The sequence below is a fragment of the Apium graveolens genome, chromosome 7, assembly GCF_009905375.1.
Source record: "Apium graveolens cultivar Ventura chromosome 7, ASM990537v1, whole genome shotgun sequence".
Classification (NCBI taxonomy): domain Eukaryota; kingdom Viridiplantae; phylum Streptophyta; class Magnoliopsida; order Apiales; family Apiaceae; genus Apium; species Apium graveolens.
The window spans coordinates 79,313,125-79,328,818 of record NC_133653.1 but is presented as its reverse complement, the minus strand read 5'-3'; the positions used below and the strand labels follow the sequence as shown (position 1 = coordinate 79,328,818).

At 34.7% G+C, this 15,694-nt stretch overlaps 2 protein-coding genes across 3 annotated transcripts; both read right to left on the bottom strand.

Moving 5' to 3' along the window:
* Positions 1-547: 547 nt before the first annotated feature.
* LOC141673777 (secreted RxLR effector protein 161-like) lies at positions 548-1,302 on the bottom strand. The gene is made up of 2 exons (XM_074480518.1): positions 1,299-1,302; positions 548-1,200 (listed from the first exon to the last, which is right to left on the bottom strand). Exons 1-2 carry the CDS (start codon positions 1,300-1,302, stop codon positions 548-550), a joined length of 657 nt encoding a protein of 218 aa, XP_074336619.1.
* A 4,191-nt stretch (positions 1,303-5,493) lies between these two features.
* LOC141672272 (protein ALTERED PHOSPHATE STARVATION RESPONSE 1) lies at positions 5,494-14,600 on the bottom strand. Of its 2 annotated transcripts, XM_074478834.1 has the most exons (7): positions 14,474-14,600; positions 13,823-13,898; positions 12,660-13,712; positions 11,397-11,581; positions 9,793-10,016; positions 8,940-9,270; positions 5,494-6,160 (listed from the first exon to the last, which is right to left on the bottom strand). In XM_074478834.1, exons 3-7 carry the CDS (start codon positions 13,504-13,506, stop codon positions 5,750-5,752), a joined length of 1,998 nt encoding a protein of 665 aa, XP_074334935.1. In that variant the 5' UTR covers positions 13,507-13,712; positions 13,823-13,898; positions 14,474-14,600; the 3' UTR covers positions 5,494-5,749. The 2 variants fall into 2 exon arrangements, with proteins under 2 accessions (XP_074334935.1, XP_074334934.1); XM_074478833.1 differs by lacking the exon at positions 14,474-14,600 and having other exon boundaries at positions 13,823-14,415.
* Between the last annotated feature and the right edge of the window lie 1,094 nt (positions 14,601-15,694).

Here is a 15,694-nt window from a genome sequence, read left to right as displayed (position 1 = left end):
TAAATGTAATGTGAAGATTTTCAAGTCTAAGTCTAACCTTACTATTTAATCTTTGACAATAACAATCAATTTACAACACTCCCCTCTGATTGTTATTTTGGAATGGATCATAGACTGCCTCGTTAAAATCTTGTCAAAGAAAAACCCAATGGGATAAAAACTTTGGCGAAGGAAAAAGAGTACAATCTCCCCTTGGAAGAACTAATCATTCTCCAAAATTTTGTTGTAACAAATCCTTGAATCGACGCATTCCAATGTTATGTCGTAACTTTCCAAATGTTGAATTCGGTAATGATTTCGTGAATAAATCAGCAAGGTTGTCACATGATCGAATTTGTTGTATATCAATTTCACCATTCTTTTGAATCTCATGAGTGTAGAAGAATTTTGGTGAAATGTGCTTCGTCCTGTCTCCTTTGATATATCCTTTCTTGAGTTGATCAATGCATGCGGTGTTATCCTCAAACATAATGGTAGGACTTCTAGTGATGTCTGATAATCCACATGATTCCTGAATATTCTTGATGATAGATCGCAACCAAACACATTATCTACTGGCTTCATGAATTGCAATGAGTTCTGAGTGATTTGTTGAGGTTGCCACTGTAGTTTGCTTCGTAGATTTCCAGGAAATAGCTGTACCGTAATATGTAAACACATATCCAGTTTGTGATTTACCAAAATGAGGATCTGACAAATATCCAGCGTCTGCATATCCAATTAACTGAGATGTCGAGTTTTTCGAGAAGAATAATCCAAAGTCTGTTGTTCCACGAAGATAACGGAATATATGTTTGATCCCATTCCAATGTCTGTCCATCGGAGCAGAGCTAAATCTAGCCAATAAATTCACAGCAAATGCAATATCTGGCCTTGTATTATTTGCAAGATACATAAGCGCACCAATCGCGCCTAGATATGGAATTTCAGGACCAAGAACATCTTCATCATCTTCTCGTGGTCGAAATGGATCTTTATCAGGCTCTAAAGATCTAACCACCATTGGAGTAATCAATGGATGAGATTTTTCCATGTAAAATCTGTTCAAAACCTTTTCTGTATATGTGGTTTGGTGGAGGAAAATTCCTGTTGACAAGTGCTCGACTTGTATCCCAAGACAATATTTTGTCTTTCCAAGATCTTTCATTTCAAACTCTATCTTTAGGTATATGACAGCATCATTAACCTCTGTAGATGTTCCTACAAGATTTAAATCATCCACATATACAACAATAATCACAAAACCAGATTGTGATTTTTTGATAAAAACACATGGAGAAATTTGGTTACTAATATACCCATTCTTTTGCAAATAACGACTTAGTCTGTTATACCACATACGACCAGATTGTTTCAGTCCATACAATGATCGTTGAAGTTTAATGGAGTACATATGACGAGGTTTCTTGAAATCATCCATTTTTAACCCTTCTGGGATTTTCATAAAAATTTCACTATCGAGTGAACCATATAGGTATGCAGTAACGAAGTCCATAAGACGTGTTTCTAAATTTTCTTTAGATGCCATACCTAATATAAAACGAAAAGTAATTCCATCCATCACTGGCGAGTATGTCTCTTGATAATCAATGCCATGTCTTTGAGAAAACCCTTGTGCTACAAGTCGGGCTTTATATCTCATAATTTCATTCTTTTCATTTCATTTTCTTATGAATACCCATTTATTCCCAACAGGGTTTACACCAATTGGTGTTTGGACAACAGGTCCAAATACTTCTCTTTTATGCAATGAATTTAATTCTGCTTGGATTGCGTCTTTCCATTTTGGCCAGTCTTTTCTTTGACGGCATTCATCCACACTTTGTGGTTCAGGATCAGAATTTATGTCTACATCCAATGCTGCGGAATACACAAATACATCATCAATTATGGCTTTACTTCGATCCCATAATTTCATATCATGCACATAATTTATTGAAATTTCATGATTGTTTAATCCCGTATTTTCAGAGGATGGAATCTCTTCAGGAGATAATACCACTTCAGGGGTATTTGCTTCTTCTGGAGCATGTGCCACTTCCGGGACAATTTTCTTTATTTTTCTTTTTCGTGGTGTAACATCTTTTGCACCGACCGGTCTACCACGCTTTAGGCGGGGCTTTGACTCTGTAACCAATTCTTTAGTATCAGATTTTTGAATTGGTATATCTATTCTGGCTGGAGTATTTACTGCAGGTATATGAGATTTAGTTATATTTCTAGAATCGTTAAATGCGTCAGGCATTTGGTTTGCAATATTTTGCATATGGATAATTCTTTTAACTTCAAGTTCGCATTGACCGGTACGTGGATCTAGAAAATATAGTCCTGTTGCATTCCATGATAGGTCAGGATTAACTTTATTCGAATATTTATCTCCCCCTAAGGGAGGAAACATAGACTCGTCAAAATGACAATTTGCATATCTTGCGGTAAATAAATCTCCAGTTAGAGGTTCCAGATATCTAATTATAGATGTGGAATCAAAACCAACGTAGATACCTATTCTTCTTTGAGCTCTCATCTTCGATCTTTGTGGTGGAGTAATCGGTACATATACAACACATCCAAAAATTTTGAAGTGAGAAATATTAGGAACTTGACCAAGTACCAGTTGTAGCGGAGAATGTTGGTTGTAGGAAGTTGGTCTAATCCTAATAATATTAGCAGCATGAAGTATTGTGTGACCCCAAATAGATGTAGGTAATTTTGCTTTCAACAACAGCGGTCTTGCAATAAGTTGGAGTCTTTTGATAAAAGACTCGGCTAACCCATTTTGTGTATGTACATGAGGAACTGGGTGTTCAACTGAGATTCCTACAGACATGCAATAGTCAACAAAAGTTGCAGATGTGAATTCGCCGACATTATCTAAACGAATTGACTTGATGAAATGATCTGGGAATTGAGCTCGTAATTTGATTATTTGGGCAAGTAATTTTGCAAAAGCATCATTACGAGTTGAGAGAAGACAAACATGAGACCATCTAGTTGAGGCATCAATTAATACCATGAAGTACCTAAATGGGCCAGATGATGGGTGTATAGGTCCACATATGTCGCCTTGAATCATTTCTAGAAAAGTTAGGCTTTCAAGCTGAACTTTAGTAGGGGATGGTCGAGTGATCAATTTTCCTAAAGAACATGCTGAACATGGGAGGTCATTGTTGGAAAGAACTTTAAAATCTTTAAGAGGATGGCCAGTAGAATTCTCTATAATACGACGCATCATAGAGACGCCAGGATGACCTAATCTTTCATGCCAAAGAGTAAAAGATTTTGGATCTATGAGTTTGGAAGCAATGACATTGTGTGACTCAATAGTTCTAATTTTCATCAGGTATAATCCTGAGGAAAGTGAGTGAAACTTTTCTAAGATTTTCTTGTTGCTAGGATTAGCGGAAGTAATAAGAAGATATTCTCTATCAGCCTCAGAGATAGTTTCGATGTGAAAATCATTGAGTCGAATATCTTTAAAACTAAGAAGATTTCTAGTAGACTTACTAGAATATAATGCATTTGAAATGTGTATGTGGGTACCATTAGGTAGGACGAAACTAGCTTTTCCAAAACCTTCGATTATATTAGATACGCCGGAAATCGTTCCGACTTAAGCTTTGGTTTTGGTTATTTGGGTAAAATACTTTTGGTTCTGTAGAATCGTATGAGTTGTACCACAATCAGCAATCCATATATCTTCAGAATCCATTCTGTATATAATTAAGAAACATAATTTATTTGATAAGAACATAACACACTACATAGTTCAAACAAAATAAAGCACACAATACACACTACTAATCTTCAGCCTCCCATATGGGAGTTTCGTTAGGTTCATTTGGACCATTAATGCTTATTCCTCCAATTGTGATTCTCGAGAAATCATCTATGTTATTGTTGGCAAAATTTGTTTCTACCATTTTCTCTTTTGATTTTTAAGAAGATTGGTATAACTTAACAAGATGATCTGGGGTATGACAATTACGTGTCCAGTGTCCATTCATGCCGCACTTATAGCAAACATTTTCAGTTTTTCCTCCTCTTGATGCCTTTCTTTTACTCTATGATTCAGATTGCCACTTCCGGTGACCAGAGTTATTATATGGACGAAAATGCCCGTGGCTCTGACCTCGTCCACGGTACCGCCCTTGGCCCCGTCCACTCTATACCCTCTTCCACGTACATTCTGCTGGAATGACATGTTATTTACTTCAGGTAATGGGGCAGATCCTGTTGGACGGGATTGATGATTCTTAATCACCAATTCATGATTCTGTTCAGCAACGAGGAGAGTTGATAGAAGATCCCCGAATTTAGTGAATTTGCGCTCCCAGTACATCTCTGCTAAGTTGATATTGTTGGGGTGAAAAGTTGATAGTGTTTTATCGATTTTTCTTTTTTCCGTAACTTTCTCACCGCACATAATAAGCCTAGAACTTATTTTGAACAAAGCAGAGCTATATGCTCGGACACTCTTAATATCCTGAAGTCTTAAATTAGCCCAATCATTTTCAGTTGCAGGTAGATAAACTAGTTTCTAGTGATCGAACCTATCCTTTAGATTTTCCCATAAAATAAAAGGATCCTCGACTTCTAAGTACTCAGATTTTAAATCTTCATGCATGTGGTGTCGGAGAAAAATTATGGAGGTAAAGTTTTCTTCAGCCGTGGATTTATTTTCTGCCTTTATTGTATCGCTTAATTTCTTTGAACCCAAGTGCAACTTTACATATTGTACCCATGATAAATAATTATCGCCAGAAATGTCCAAGGAAACGAACGATAATCTTGTAATATTTGTCATACTAAATCTGAATTAACACGAAAATTATTAAATTTTAATTCATCAATGTAAATATTACATAAAATCCTACTTAATCGGGTACGTTAACAAGTATGCAATAATCAATGTATATATCATTATTATCATTGATAATATAAACAAATCTATATATAAAATGACAAATGGATTTTCACCCGCCATACGGACGTCTGCGTATGCAGGTTATCTCCGACCAATAATAAATTAAAGTGGACAATCCTGCATAAGTTAGTTATGAGCAAAATTATTATCCGATAATTATGCAATTTATAAAATAAGGTTCCCACTATATTTCGGTATTACCCAAAATTAAATGGTACCGTAAAAATTTTTAATAGGCGGTGTTCCGGCCATATATATTTAAATTATTAGTAGAGGGTATAACCACGTCTACTTCGGTCACATATATATATAAATTATATGTAGAGGGTGTAACCACATCTACTCATATATATGTATATTTAAATTAAAATTATACTTTCTCAATTTCGGCAGGACTTCATGCTGATAACGTATTGTAAAATACTAACTATATTATAATAATAACTGGATTAAATGAAAGGGTTGAAAAGCTGATAAAAGAAGAATGCAAGCAGATGAGAGGAATGTTGCTGTTCGGAGGTGTGTATTTATTCATCACAAACAAAGCTATTTATAGCCAAAACAAGAGATAAGGAATTAATGTGAAGATTTCCAAGTCTAAACCTAGCCTTACTATTTAATCTTTGAAAAAAATAATCAATTTACAACACTAGTAGATATATAGGATTTCTAAATTAATCTTCAAGGTAGTAACTTCTTGAATAATATAATAGTATATACACGCCAACTGCATTAAAAGGCCCTCACAATGAGAGATGAAAAATCACACTGGGCTAGACAAATCCGTCAGGTTGACTAGTGGCACAGTGAGTACCCTCGAATGCTCTAGGGTGTGGCACTACGAATAACCTCAAATGCCTGACTATAGGCGCTAGCAAACCCCATCAGTGCCCGAAATACATTAGGAAGGCTAGTTTTGAGGTTATTTAGGGTCATCACTCTAGTAACTTCAACCGAGTTGAGATACTTGGCCTTTTCATCATCCACCAACTTCTTCAAAGCTTCCACTTTTGCCCGCTTAACAACTAATGGATGCTTAGGGCTCAAACCGGAGTGTGAGTTTTCGATATTAAAGCTCCCCTCAAACTTTATCTCCATTTCAACCATTGAATTTAGCTCCCTTTGCAATTTTTTCTGGAGTTTATCAGATCTTCTGAGTAAGCTAAGTTCTTCTTCCTGCTGCAAGACTATGGAGTGAATGGCTGACAAAAAACTCTTGATGGCTTCTTCCGCTGCCTAAAAATAGTGACAACTAAAAGCTTAATAGAAAGTTGACAGGTATATATGACACAACTGTCCATTAGAGAAGTAGGAGAAGGATTTACACAGGTAAAAAAAAGATTATAATCATTCAAGAAGTTTAACAGAAAAAAGAACCAAATATATCCAATTAATGTCTATCATATCACAATTATAAATTAAGCATTTGTTATCATTTATCACCCAATAGGACAATTTAATAATTGCATACTGCAGCAATGTGAAGTCGAGAACAAAAGTAGCTCATCTTATATCAGCAAACAAAAATAGATTGTAGGTTAGGCTAGAAAAGATGAGATTATCATAAAATATTAGTATATATAATAATTGTTTTCCAAGCTTCATGAACAGAGAAATCATTGCTTTATCAAAGGAGATTAGGCTGTCACTTGCCCAAATAATTGTTAAGTCTCGCCATTTGGGTAATAAAGTAGCTTGCACCAGTCGGTCACTTTCACAGTCATCAGCATGTAATATATCCTCTATAAACTGGACTTGGCTGAATTTCCCCCTATATAAAACTGGAGCGTATATTTTGGTAAATTTAAAACTCTAATAGTGCATCTGATTGTCGATCCTTCATCCAGAAAAAAGATAACCAATTTTTCAGGATATTTCATTTAGGGATGATAATGGGTCGGATCGGATCGGGTATCGTAAGATCCAAATCCGATCCGTTATATTTCGGTTCGGTTCGGGTTCGGGTGCGGATATTGAAAATAAAGATCTAGATCCGATCATTCGGGTTTCGGGTCGGTTTCGGGTTTAATTCAGATATTTTAAAAGTAATTAATTAAAAATAAATAAAATTATATTATTGTACAAATATGTTATATAACACATTTTCATTGAGGGTAAGAATACAAAAGTAGTACTTTATCTATTATTAATAAAGGGGTGAGGTCTTATTTTCCTAAACCTAGGTTAAAGCTTCGATTCAATTATGCGTGTTCGTTTGTTTAACTAAAAAATAGTACTCTACATATTTATGTATTTCAATATTAGCGTCAAATATAATAAATTTGATTATCAACAATTATCCAACATATCGCTTATAAACATTAAATTTATTTGTTGATGTATATAAACCATGTATTATTGTTATAAAATTATATAAGATATGAATATGTTATTGGATTTTTTTTGGGTTTCGGGTTCGGATCGGGTTTGGAACAGATTTCGGGTTAGGTATCGGGTTAGGTATAGTTCGGTACAACGAAGATCCAAATCTAGATCCAAACTCTTTCGGGTCTAAAAATATGATCCAGATCCGGATCCAAATCCAAAAAATCGGGTTCGGGTATATCCAAACGGATTGGAACGGGTCGGGTATCCGCTGGGTCGGGTAAAATTGTCATCCCTAATTTCATTGGCATTGAAAAATTATCTACGTTCCTACAAGTTACTATATGATCTAACATTTCTTATCAGGGTGGACTGTCGATTCTACTCCAATTTATTTATCAACCAATAACCAATTCCAGTATTTTCATAATATATTCCAACCTCCCAATTTACCCAAACCTCTTCTTGACTCTCTCATCCTTCTCTAGAAACCTCACTTCTTCACAACCTCCTAAATAATCCAACAATGTAAGAGCAAGTCCAATGCAATGCTATAACTGATGCCATTTCCATAATTTGAAACCAAATGGTAAAAATTTCAACTCCAAAGGAGTTCTATCCTTGGATGCAAATATGCATATATGCATCCTTGGTTCTAAATTTGAAACCAAGGATGCATTTATGCATCTAGCCACATCATCAAACTACTACAAATGAGATGAATGTTGTTGTGCTTTAAATGAAACTTAGGGGAAAGTGACAATTTAGGTAAATTAGGAAAGATTTGGTTTCAAAATGCCTCTACCATTGGAGTTGAAGTTTTATTTTAGCATAAAAAGACACTTTTTGGTGCCAAATTATAGCAATAACTATACCTATTTTGCATCTTGCATTGGACTTGCTCTAATGGAATGGACAGAAAAAGAAAATAAGAGTGATAGAAGAGAGGCTCCATTCTGGAAATCTTAACTTCGGGTATCATAGCTCGATCTCTATTACCTTGTCAAAGTCAAACCAAAGATTTACACTTAAGCTGTACCGAGTATCAAGTACTGAGTTTTAAGTACTTCAAAATCTCACAGAATAATTGTATACTAACAACCTCAAATACGAGTAAACGACTACAACTTGTCTCCTTGGAATTCAGATTTTTCATATAAACCCAATCTAGGTTGTACAAATTACAAAATATCATTGCCAATTAATCTATTCAAAAAACCTCCAGCAAAACTAATAGTAGATTAATTCTACCCCTAACCCTCCCCGAACAGCAGAACCTCCTACTTAGAAAGTAAAACTCTATTCCCCTGACTATCAACAGTCCATATGCATATCATTGGGAAGTCCTGTGTGTTCCATAAAATTCTATTTCGTATGTAACTGCAAAATATATGTCAGCTAAACTAGATAAGGCTGTATGTATATTCCTGTTGACGAAGAGACATTAAATACAATTCGGGATCTACATTGGTACAGAAAATCCCAAATCTTACCAAAGACTCATAGTTGGCCGTCAGGAAGACAGGAACTATTAAAATTAATGACCGAGTACATTAGGAAATCACAAAGAACCTTGTCAGGTAAGTAATGCATAGATTAGAAGTTAATTACCTTGTCAGGTAATTTGTACCGCATGGATTAGAAGTTATATAGCTTAACAATAGTACCTCATGGATTAGCAGTTAAGTACCTTGTCAGGTAATTTGTCAAGGGCAAGATGCCAGTCCTCACAAAGTGTGTGAACTGCAGACGGGCCACAGGACAGATCAGAATTATCCACAAGGCAGTCTGTGAGCTTGATCCACCTGGACAGAGTTCTGACATATTCTCTTTGAAATTTGATGAGTTTGCAAAAGCTGTCGTACCATGAAGTGACCTCAGATTTTAGCTGAGCTGCCGCCTGCTTATGGTAATCAGTAGTTGGATCAACACATTGGTGATTTGTGAGGTGATTCACCTGCTGAGAAATATGGGTCTGAACTTGATGACAATCAAACATTTTCTTCCACATAAGCATCAACCTAAAATTCATTTTATCATCAGACTAAATTGAATAAATTATGTTAGCACAGAAAGAGATAGGACTTTTGCAAAATGTAATGCTTTTGAAGAAAATATTAAAAATGCAGATAATTAAACCATTAATCAGCATGTGAGGAATCTATAAACTCATCCTTATGGATATCAATAGTAGACCAGCAGCTCAGATTTGAAAACTGAAGTTTCAAGTCAACGAAAGTGGTCTGCAAAGTTTAGAGTGAAAAGGTCCCTCTTCTAAAATTACAGACATGGCTTCCAATTTGTTTTATTGAAAAATAAATATTGAAGTTCCAAGGTATTGAGGATCATCTTACCGACAGAATAAATAATTACAAATGTCTAGGAAGTGTTTGGAAAACCACAAGACACCATTTTATAATATGTTACTTATTTTAATAGTGCCCTAGCAGAAATCAATAATCTAAGAGATTGTTCTGGTAGCTAGGCTCAGTGCAATATAGAAAAAACATGAATTGGTTTTAATTTGTAAAAAAAAGAATTACCCAGAAGTTAATGCAGACAGCTGTGGATGAAGCTCCTCAGTTATCAGAACCAGAATGGTTGAGCAAGTCCGGCTGATTGACTGCTGTAGACGTATAATTTCAGACTGTAAGCTCTCAACACTTGCTCGAGCTTTCTCAGTTTTTGTCCATTCCTGATCTTCAATTTGTTGTTTTTGTAATTGCAAGGACTTCTTCTCATGCTCTAGTTTGGCCATCTCTTCCTCCTATTATGTGATATAAGAAACATGTATTACAATTGTATAAGAAAACAAATACTACAAAGAAAAATACCAAACTGCATTGCAAAGTGGTTGTAAATGTGTAATTATCCATGTTAAAAGCTAAACTGATTTTGTGGCAGACAAGCTAAAGGACAAAACATAATTAATGTTACAAACAAAGACACCAAACTGTAGCAAAAGTGGTTGGAATAATTAATCTTATTGCTAATCTGATCTTGCGTAGCTCCAACCACATTGGAGACAGCACTGAATCGACAAAGGAAGACTTTGCAATTGGAGGGTTTTATTATGCAAATTTGTTTTCTTTCTGCAGTATGTTGACATGAACATGATTCAGTTTTTATATCAGCAATAAGTTTGTTGTCCATACTTAAGTTTATCTGCTACCCTGCAGGTAACTGAAGGTTATGCTATAGCAAGGGATTGGTGCCAAAAACTACTCGAAGTTAAAGAGGATTTGACATCGATGAGCTTCACGTACGTCCTCAACTGAGACCAAGCATTTGAAGTGATAAGATGAAATCTACATAAACCCCAAAATTTCTACTTCCTAGGCATTGTAATATTACAAACACTCTAGGCTACATTTTAACAGGCAATTTATCTTAAACATGAGGCAGAAGACTTCTGTAAAGGCCTCTACAAACTCTCCCACCAAATAGGGTTGACTAATATATTAGGTAATCAATGTCCCAAGTAACAACTATTAGTTAGACAGAGTTAAAAAGTTAATAGGGACAAAATGCCTCTTCTAAGAAGTGAAAGATAAAAGGGCCTTTTAGCACAATTCAACGAAAACATGCCCAAGAAAACACACCTGGAATAAAAGTCGCCTCTAGCGCATGAAAATGCAAGAAAAAATATACAAAAGGTAAGAAAAACATAGTTAACGCTTGGTAATGAGATACATGCGTTTCAAAGATCAAGCAAGAAATAAACTAGTTATTAACGTGCTAAGAAGGGCCAATATATGTGCTATATTGGCTTTAACTTTTCATATATTGTGCAGCAGAGAGCCAACACCCAAGTAATGGTAAAGGGTAACGAATATAGTGTTCTGCATGTCACTAGTTCATCTATGTATTAGTGATGTGATACATAATTGGAACTCTAGAATTATGTCCAAACAAATCGACAGAAACGTGATTTGCTCCATGATTCTAGATGTTTTCCATTCATCTTATACAACCATTTTCATTTTTCAAGATCATCTAGCAGCCTCTATTTTAAAGTCATGAATAAAGCAGCATTCATATTTTTACTAGTAAAACAAACTTAAATGGCAGTACACTCTAGGACCAAGACTGAGAATTGAAATTTTAATATACCGAGTCTCCGGATAACCATGACATCGTAACTGACCTTTACTTCCTTGTAGAGCTTATGCTCCTCATCGTACAGCTTTCTTAGGGTAATGCAATGAGCTCCAGGCTTGCAGGCTTCACTGGGATTAGAGAAATCTATAATATCTCTTGTATGATTAAGTGATTTGGATGACCAGCTCCATGTCAATGCACTGAAGACTTTTACAGAATTTGACCTCTTCCCTGTTGGAGAAACCATCAGTATATGAATGAAACTTTAAAATTCAGTAATTGGTCTACGCCAAATTCAGTGAAAACATATGCAATAGTATGATTTAACCTCCAGTATAGGATAATAACAACATCAATAGCCCTTTTCATCTCAACAGAGAGACAGTGTTCATAATTTAATTTAAAATGCATCTGTCAAAGGGGAAAACTTTAGGATGTAAATATACTATCATTAGCACGGCCCTTCAGGATTCCAGGTTGCTTCTTAGGAATGTAAGTGGTCGTTTGATTGACATTCAATTACCCAGAACTTCAAATACCTAGGAAGTGTCATTTGGCATACTAGTTTGGTTAACAAAAACAAAGGAAGTTAAACTTTCTGGGAAGCTTGAATTCCCATCAAATATAGCAAGTTACTCACCAACCTCCCCCTTAGTAACTTGCACTTCGCATAGTCAGTGGCTGCCCATGTCATAACCAAACAAAAATTTCTACTTCTTAGGCATTGTAATTTTCATAGGAACTGCAACTTCCATAGTAAATAACTTCCTATTGCAAACCAAACAAGCACAAAATATTTATACATGTGAAAAGACTTTGAAGTTTTAAAAATGGCAACAGAGTATAAATACAACCATCCACGACGAAGGTAGTATGCTGCATTTAGAAACCAAAGAGGCAAACTGTAATTTTTCTTTTGTTTTTACTCATCCTTAAAGTAATTATCTAGATAGTGGGAACATGGCTAATTATTTTTCTGATCGGTAAGTCAAAATCCGTAGCCATAGTATCTTTTAGCTACTTTCTCTGACTTGCACTTGAACAGATCCACAGTACCATGATATGTAATGAAATGGGAAACCTATACTAGCATCAAAATAACACAATACTAATAGGATGCAATACAATGGTAAGGAACCCAAGACCGCTGCATCTGCACAGATACTGATGTGTTTTTTTCATATACCCCGATGAGAAATACACTTCATGTTTTATTGATTAATTTAAGAGTGTGCACTATTTAAAGAAGATGGAGAAACATCAAAGAAACAAAGAAAAACTCATATTAATAACTGAATCATGTACTTACTCTTGTTTTCCTTGTTCTTCTGCCAAAGAACAGAGTCCACCACCGTAATGTCCATAAGAACACCTATATTTTTCCCGCCAGCGGCCGCTTTCAGAAAGCATTCATCTAGCTCCCTGACAATACTTGCCAAGGTTCTCTTACTCATTGATACCACCATGGCCATATCTGCGGTGTCTTTAGTATGCCAGCTCATCATAGATGAATTATCATCGATAAATTCATCCCGGTGTGGCTTCTCAGAAATAAGATTTACAAGATTGGGACCTCCAGTTTCCTCTTCCAAAGTTTCCTCTTCGAATTCTGTATTGGCCTCAGCCCAGTTTTCCTCTTCTACCTGATCCCCTATTTCACTGTGTTCCATAGCCTCAGCCCAACTTTCTTCTTCAATCTGATCAACTGTTTCACTCTTCTCCTTATAATGCGGGCTAGAATTACCAAAAGGATCCCAGAAATCCCATGATGAACTTGGAAACGGAGGTGGCGGAGGTGTACAACTATTATCTTCATCATATTCTATACTTTCTTCTTGGGAAGCATCCAAAATCTGGTCATTATTAACCTTCCTCAAATCAGGGCTGAAAGTTGGTGGAGGTGGAGGTGAAGGAGGCAACGGAGGAGGAGGTGAAGACAGCGATGCAGCCCCAAATGAGTTCTCATCAAGTTCCAGTGAGTCAGATTCTGTGAACTGGCGAAGGGTTGCACCAGTATTTTTCAGTGCGGTCAGATACTCTAACTGGGCCTCAGCAAATATTCCTCTAAATCTTACCACCTGCTTTATTAATCTTTTCCTCTCTTTGCAGATCCTAACCCTTTCATCTTTATCAATACGCGATGCAGTACAGCCCATTTATTACTTCACTAGTGAAAACTGTATGTTTGTTTTCTGATTCACAGCTTCTTGTATACCTGCTCCGTTCACCTAACCTATAGGACTTCCAGTAACACAAAATTTGAAACCACAACCTCTTTCTAGTCTACTTCACTAAGTTCAGAACTCACAAAATATCAACTGAAAACAAATCTTAACACCCTCACCAACTCAAATTATAAAATCTGCAGAACATATATGAATTAAGTAGCTATTAAATCACATCCTCAAATAAATTTTCAAAACTCCATATCGATTCAAATTTACTTCAATTGCGAGAAATACAAAACAATACCTGCAAGTTCTTGAAACCCGAATTTTAGACTTGCTCAGAATCAAAAGCATGCACTGCACACCTGCATTCTTCAGAGCTGCTTAAACAAAAACACAATAAACAATAATCCCAAACCTAGACCACATAATCCATCACAACTCTTATTATTTTCACCATTTACATTAATCAAGAAAAAAAATTGTAACACCCAAGAACAAAACCCTAATTGTTCAACCTCACTTCACACTCCAAACATTTGGTTTATGCATTTCACTAACAAAATCAACACTACCCAAGAAAAACCCACTTCTTGATTTTCACTGTTTCACCCAAAAAAATAGTTTTTTTTCAAGAAAATATAAAATTATAAATTTTGTGGTAAAATAAAAATAGGGGGATATTGGGTATTGTTCAAACATATAATGTTCCCTTAAAACTGGTCACAAAATCTTGGTCTGACAAATAAAGAATTTTAAAAAAATAAACAGAGATATAGTGACACATATGAAATGCCAAAGAAACTAGTAACAGTGAGAGACAGATGACTGCAGTTTTTAACTTTGTGTTTTAAGTAGTGCACGGCAATAAAAATCACAACAACATCCAATAAATAACAACATAAACAAGAACAAGATATTATTCAAGACAAGTTGAGAAAGATGCAAATCATACTTGTGGTCCGAAAAGTGGAGACATCAATGGGGCACGAGAGAGAGATGGTTGAAGAGAGTGGACTGGGGGATGCAAGAAGGCTCGAAAATCAAAGCAGCAGGCAGCATGGAGAAGCATCCAAAGCACTACTGTATAGGCTGGTGCATTTTAGCAAAAGGCTTCAAATTTTCTTTTAAATTGAGTGCTTCTTTTTACCTTTGTGATTTTTCAAATTTTACTATTATTATTTAATGCCACCGTGTTCCTGAGTTTTTATTAAGAAAATAAGTAACCTCTTTTCCAGAGTTTAAAAAATGGAAGAAAAGTAAAGGAAGGTAAATAAATAAATTAGTTTCATTTACATTAATATTTGTTTTCATGAGTTATTTTTAAAAGGAATTAAAACAACAGATGATAAATGTAAATTTAACAAAAACCAACTTTCATTCTAAAAATAGGATGAAAATATTTTATTTTTTTATTCCTTATTTCCTTCCATTTTAAAAAATTCGGGAGTAAAGCCTAAGTGATAGGGAGGTAATGAAATGAAAGTATTGGAGTGAAAATATGTAACATTTATATTTATTATCATTTACTTTCGTTATGTTTAAAAACTCGAGAGTACAATTAGAAATTAAATTAAAGTAAAACTATTTCACTTATCTTGCACTTACTTTTTATCTTTTTTTAAACTCAGGGTAAGTTTCCTTATCAGATGAACCCGTGTTATATCATTTGAGAAATATTTTATGAAAAAAATTTAGTTTATTAATTTTTATATAGAATAAATTACTAATTTGTATTATATTCAAAAATTAAGGATGAAAAGGAATATAATTGATATTATACCATGTTTTTAATAAATGATAACGAATTAATTAAAGTTTATGATGTTCGAAAGAGAAACGGACACACTTAAAAGAAAAGATTCTTTTAAATTATAATTTGAAGATAAAAAGTCCAAAATATGATTATTGACAAAAATGTTCTTTACTTGCATTTCCATTAACAATAATTTTTTTAAAATGATGATATGTGTATACTTTCAATTTATTGTTGCATGCCTTATAAATTATTTTATTTAAATTATCCTTATTTTTTATATTTTAAAGAATTTATTTAAACATGTTAAATAAAATGTAATATACTCACACCTTAAATTTATAGATTTACATCTTATTACTATAATTTATTTTCAAAAACCTGACCGAAAAATGTGTTTTCAAAATTTTGATATTTCAC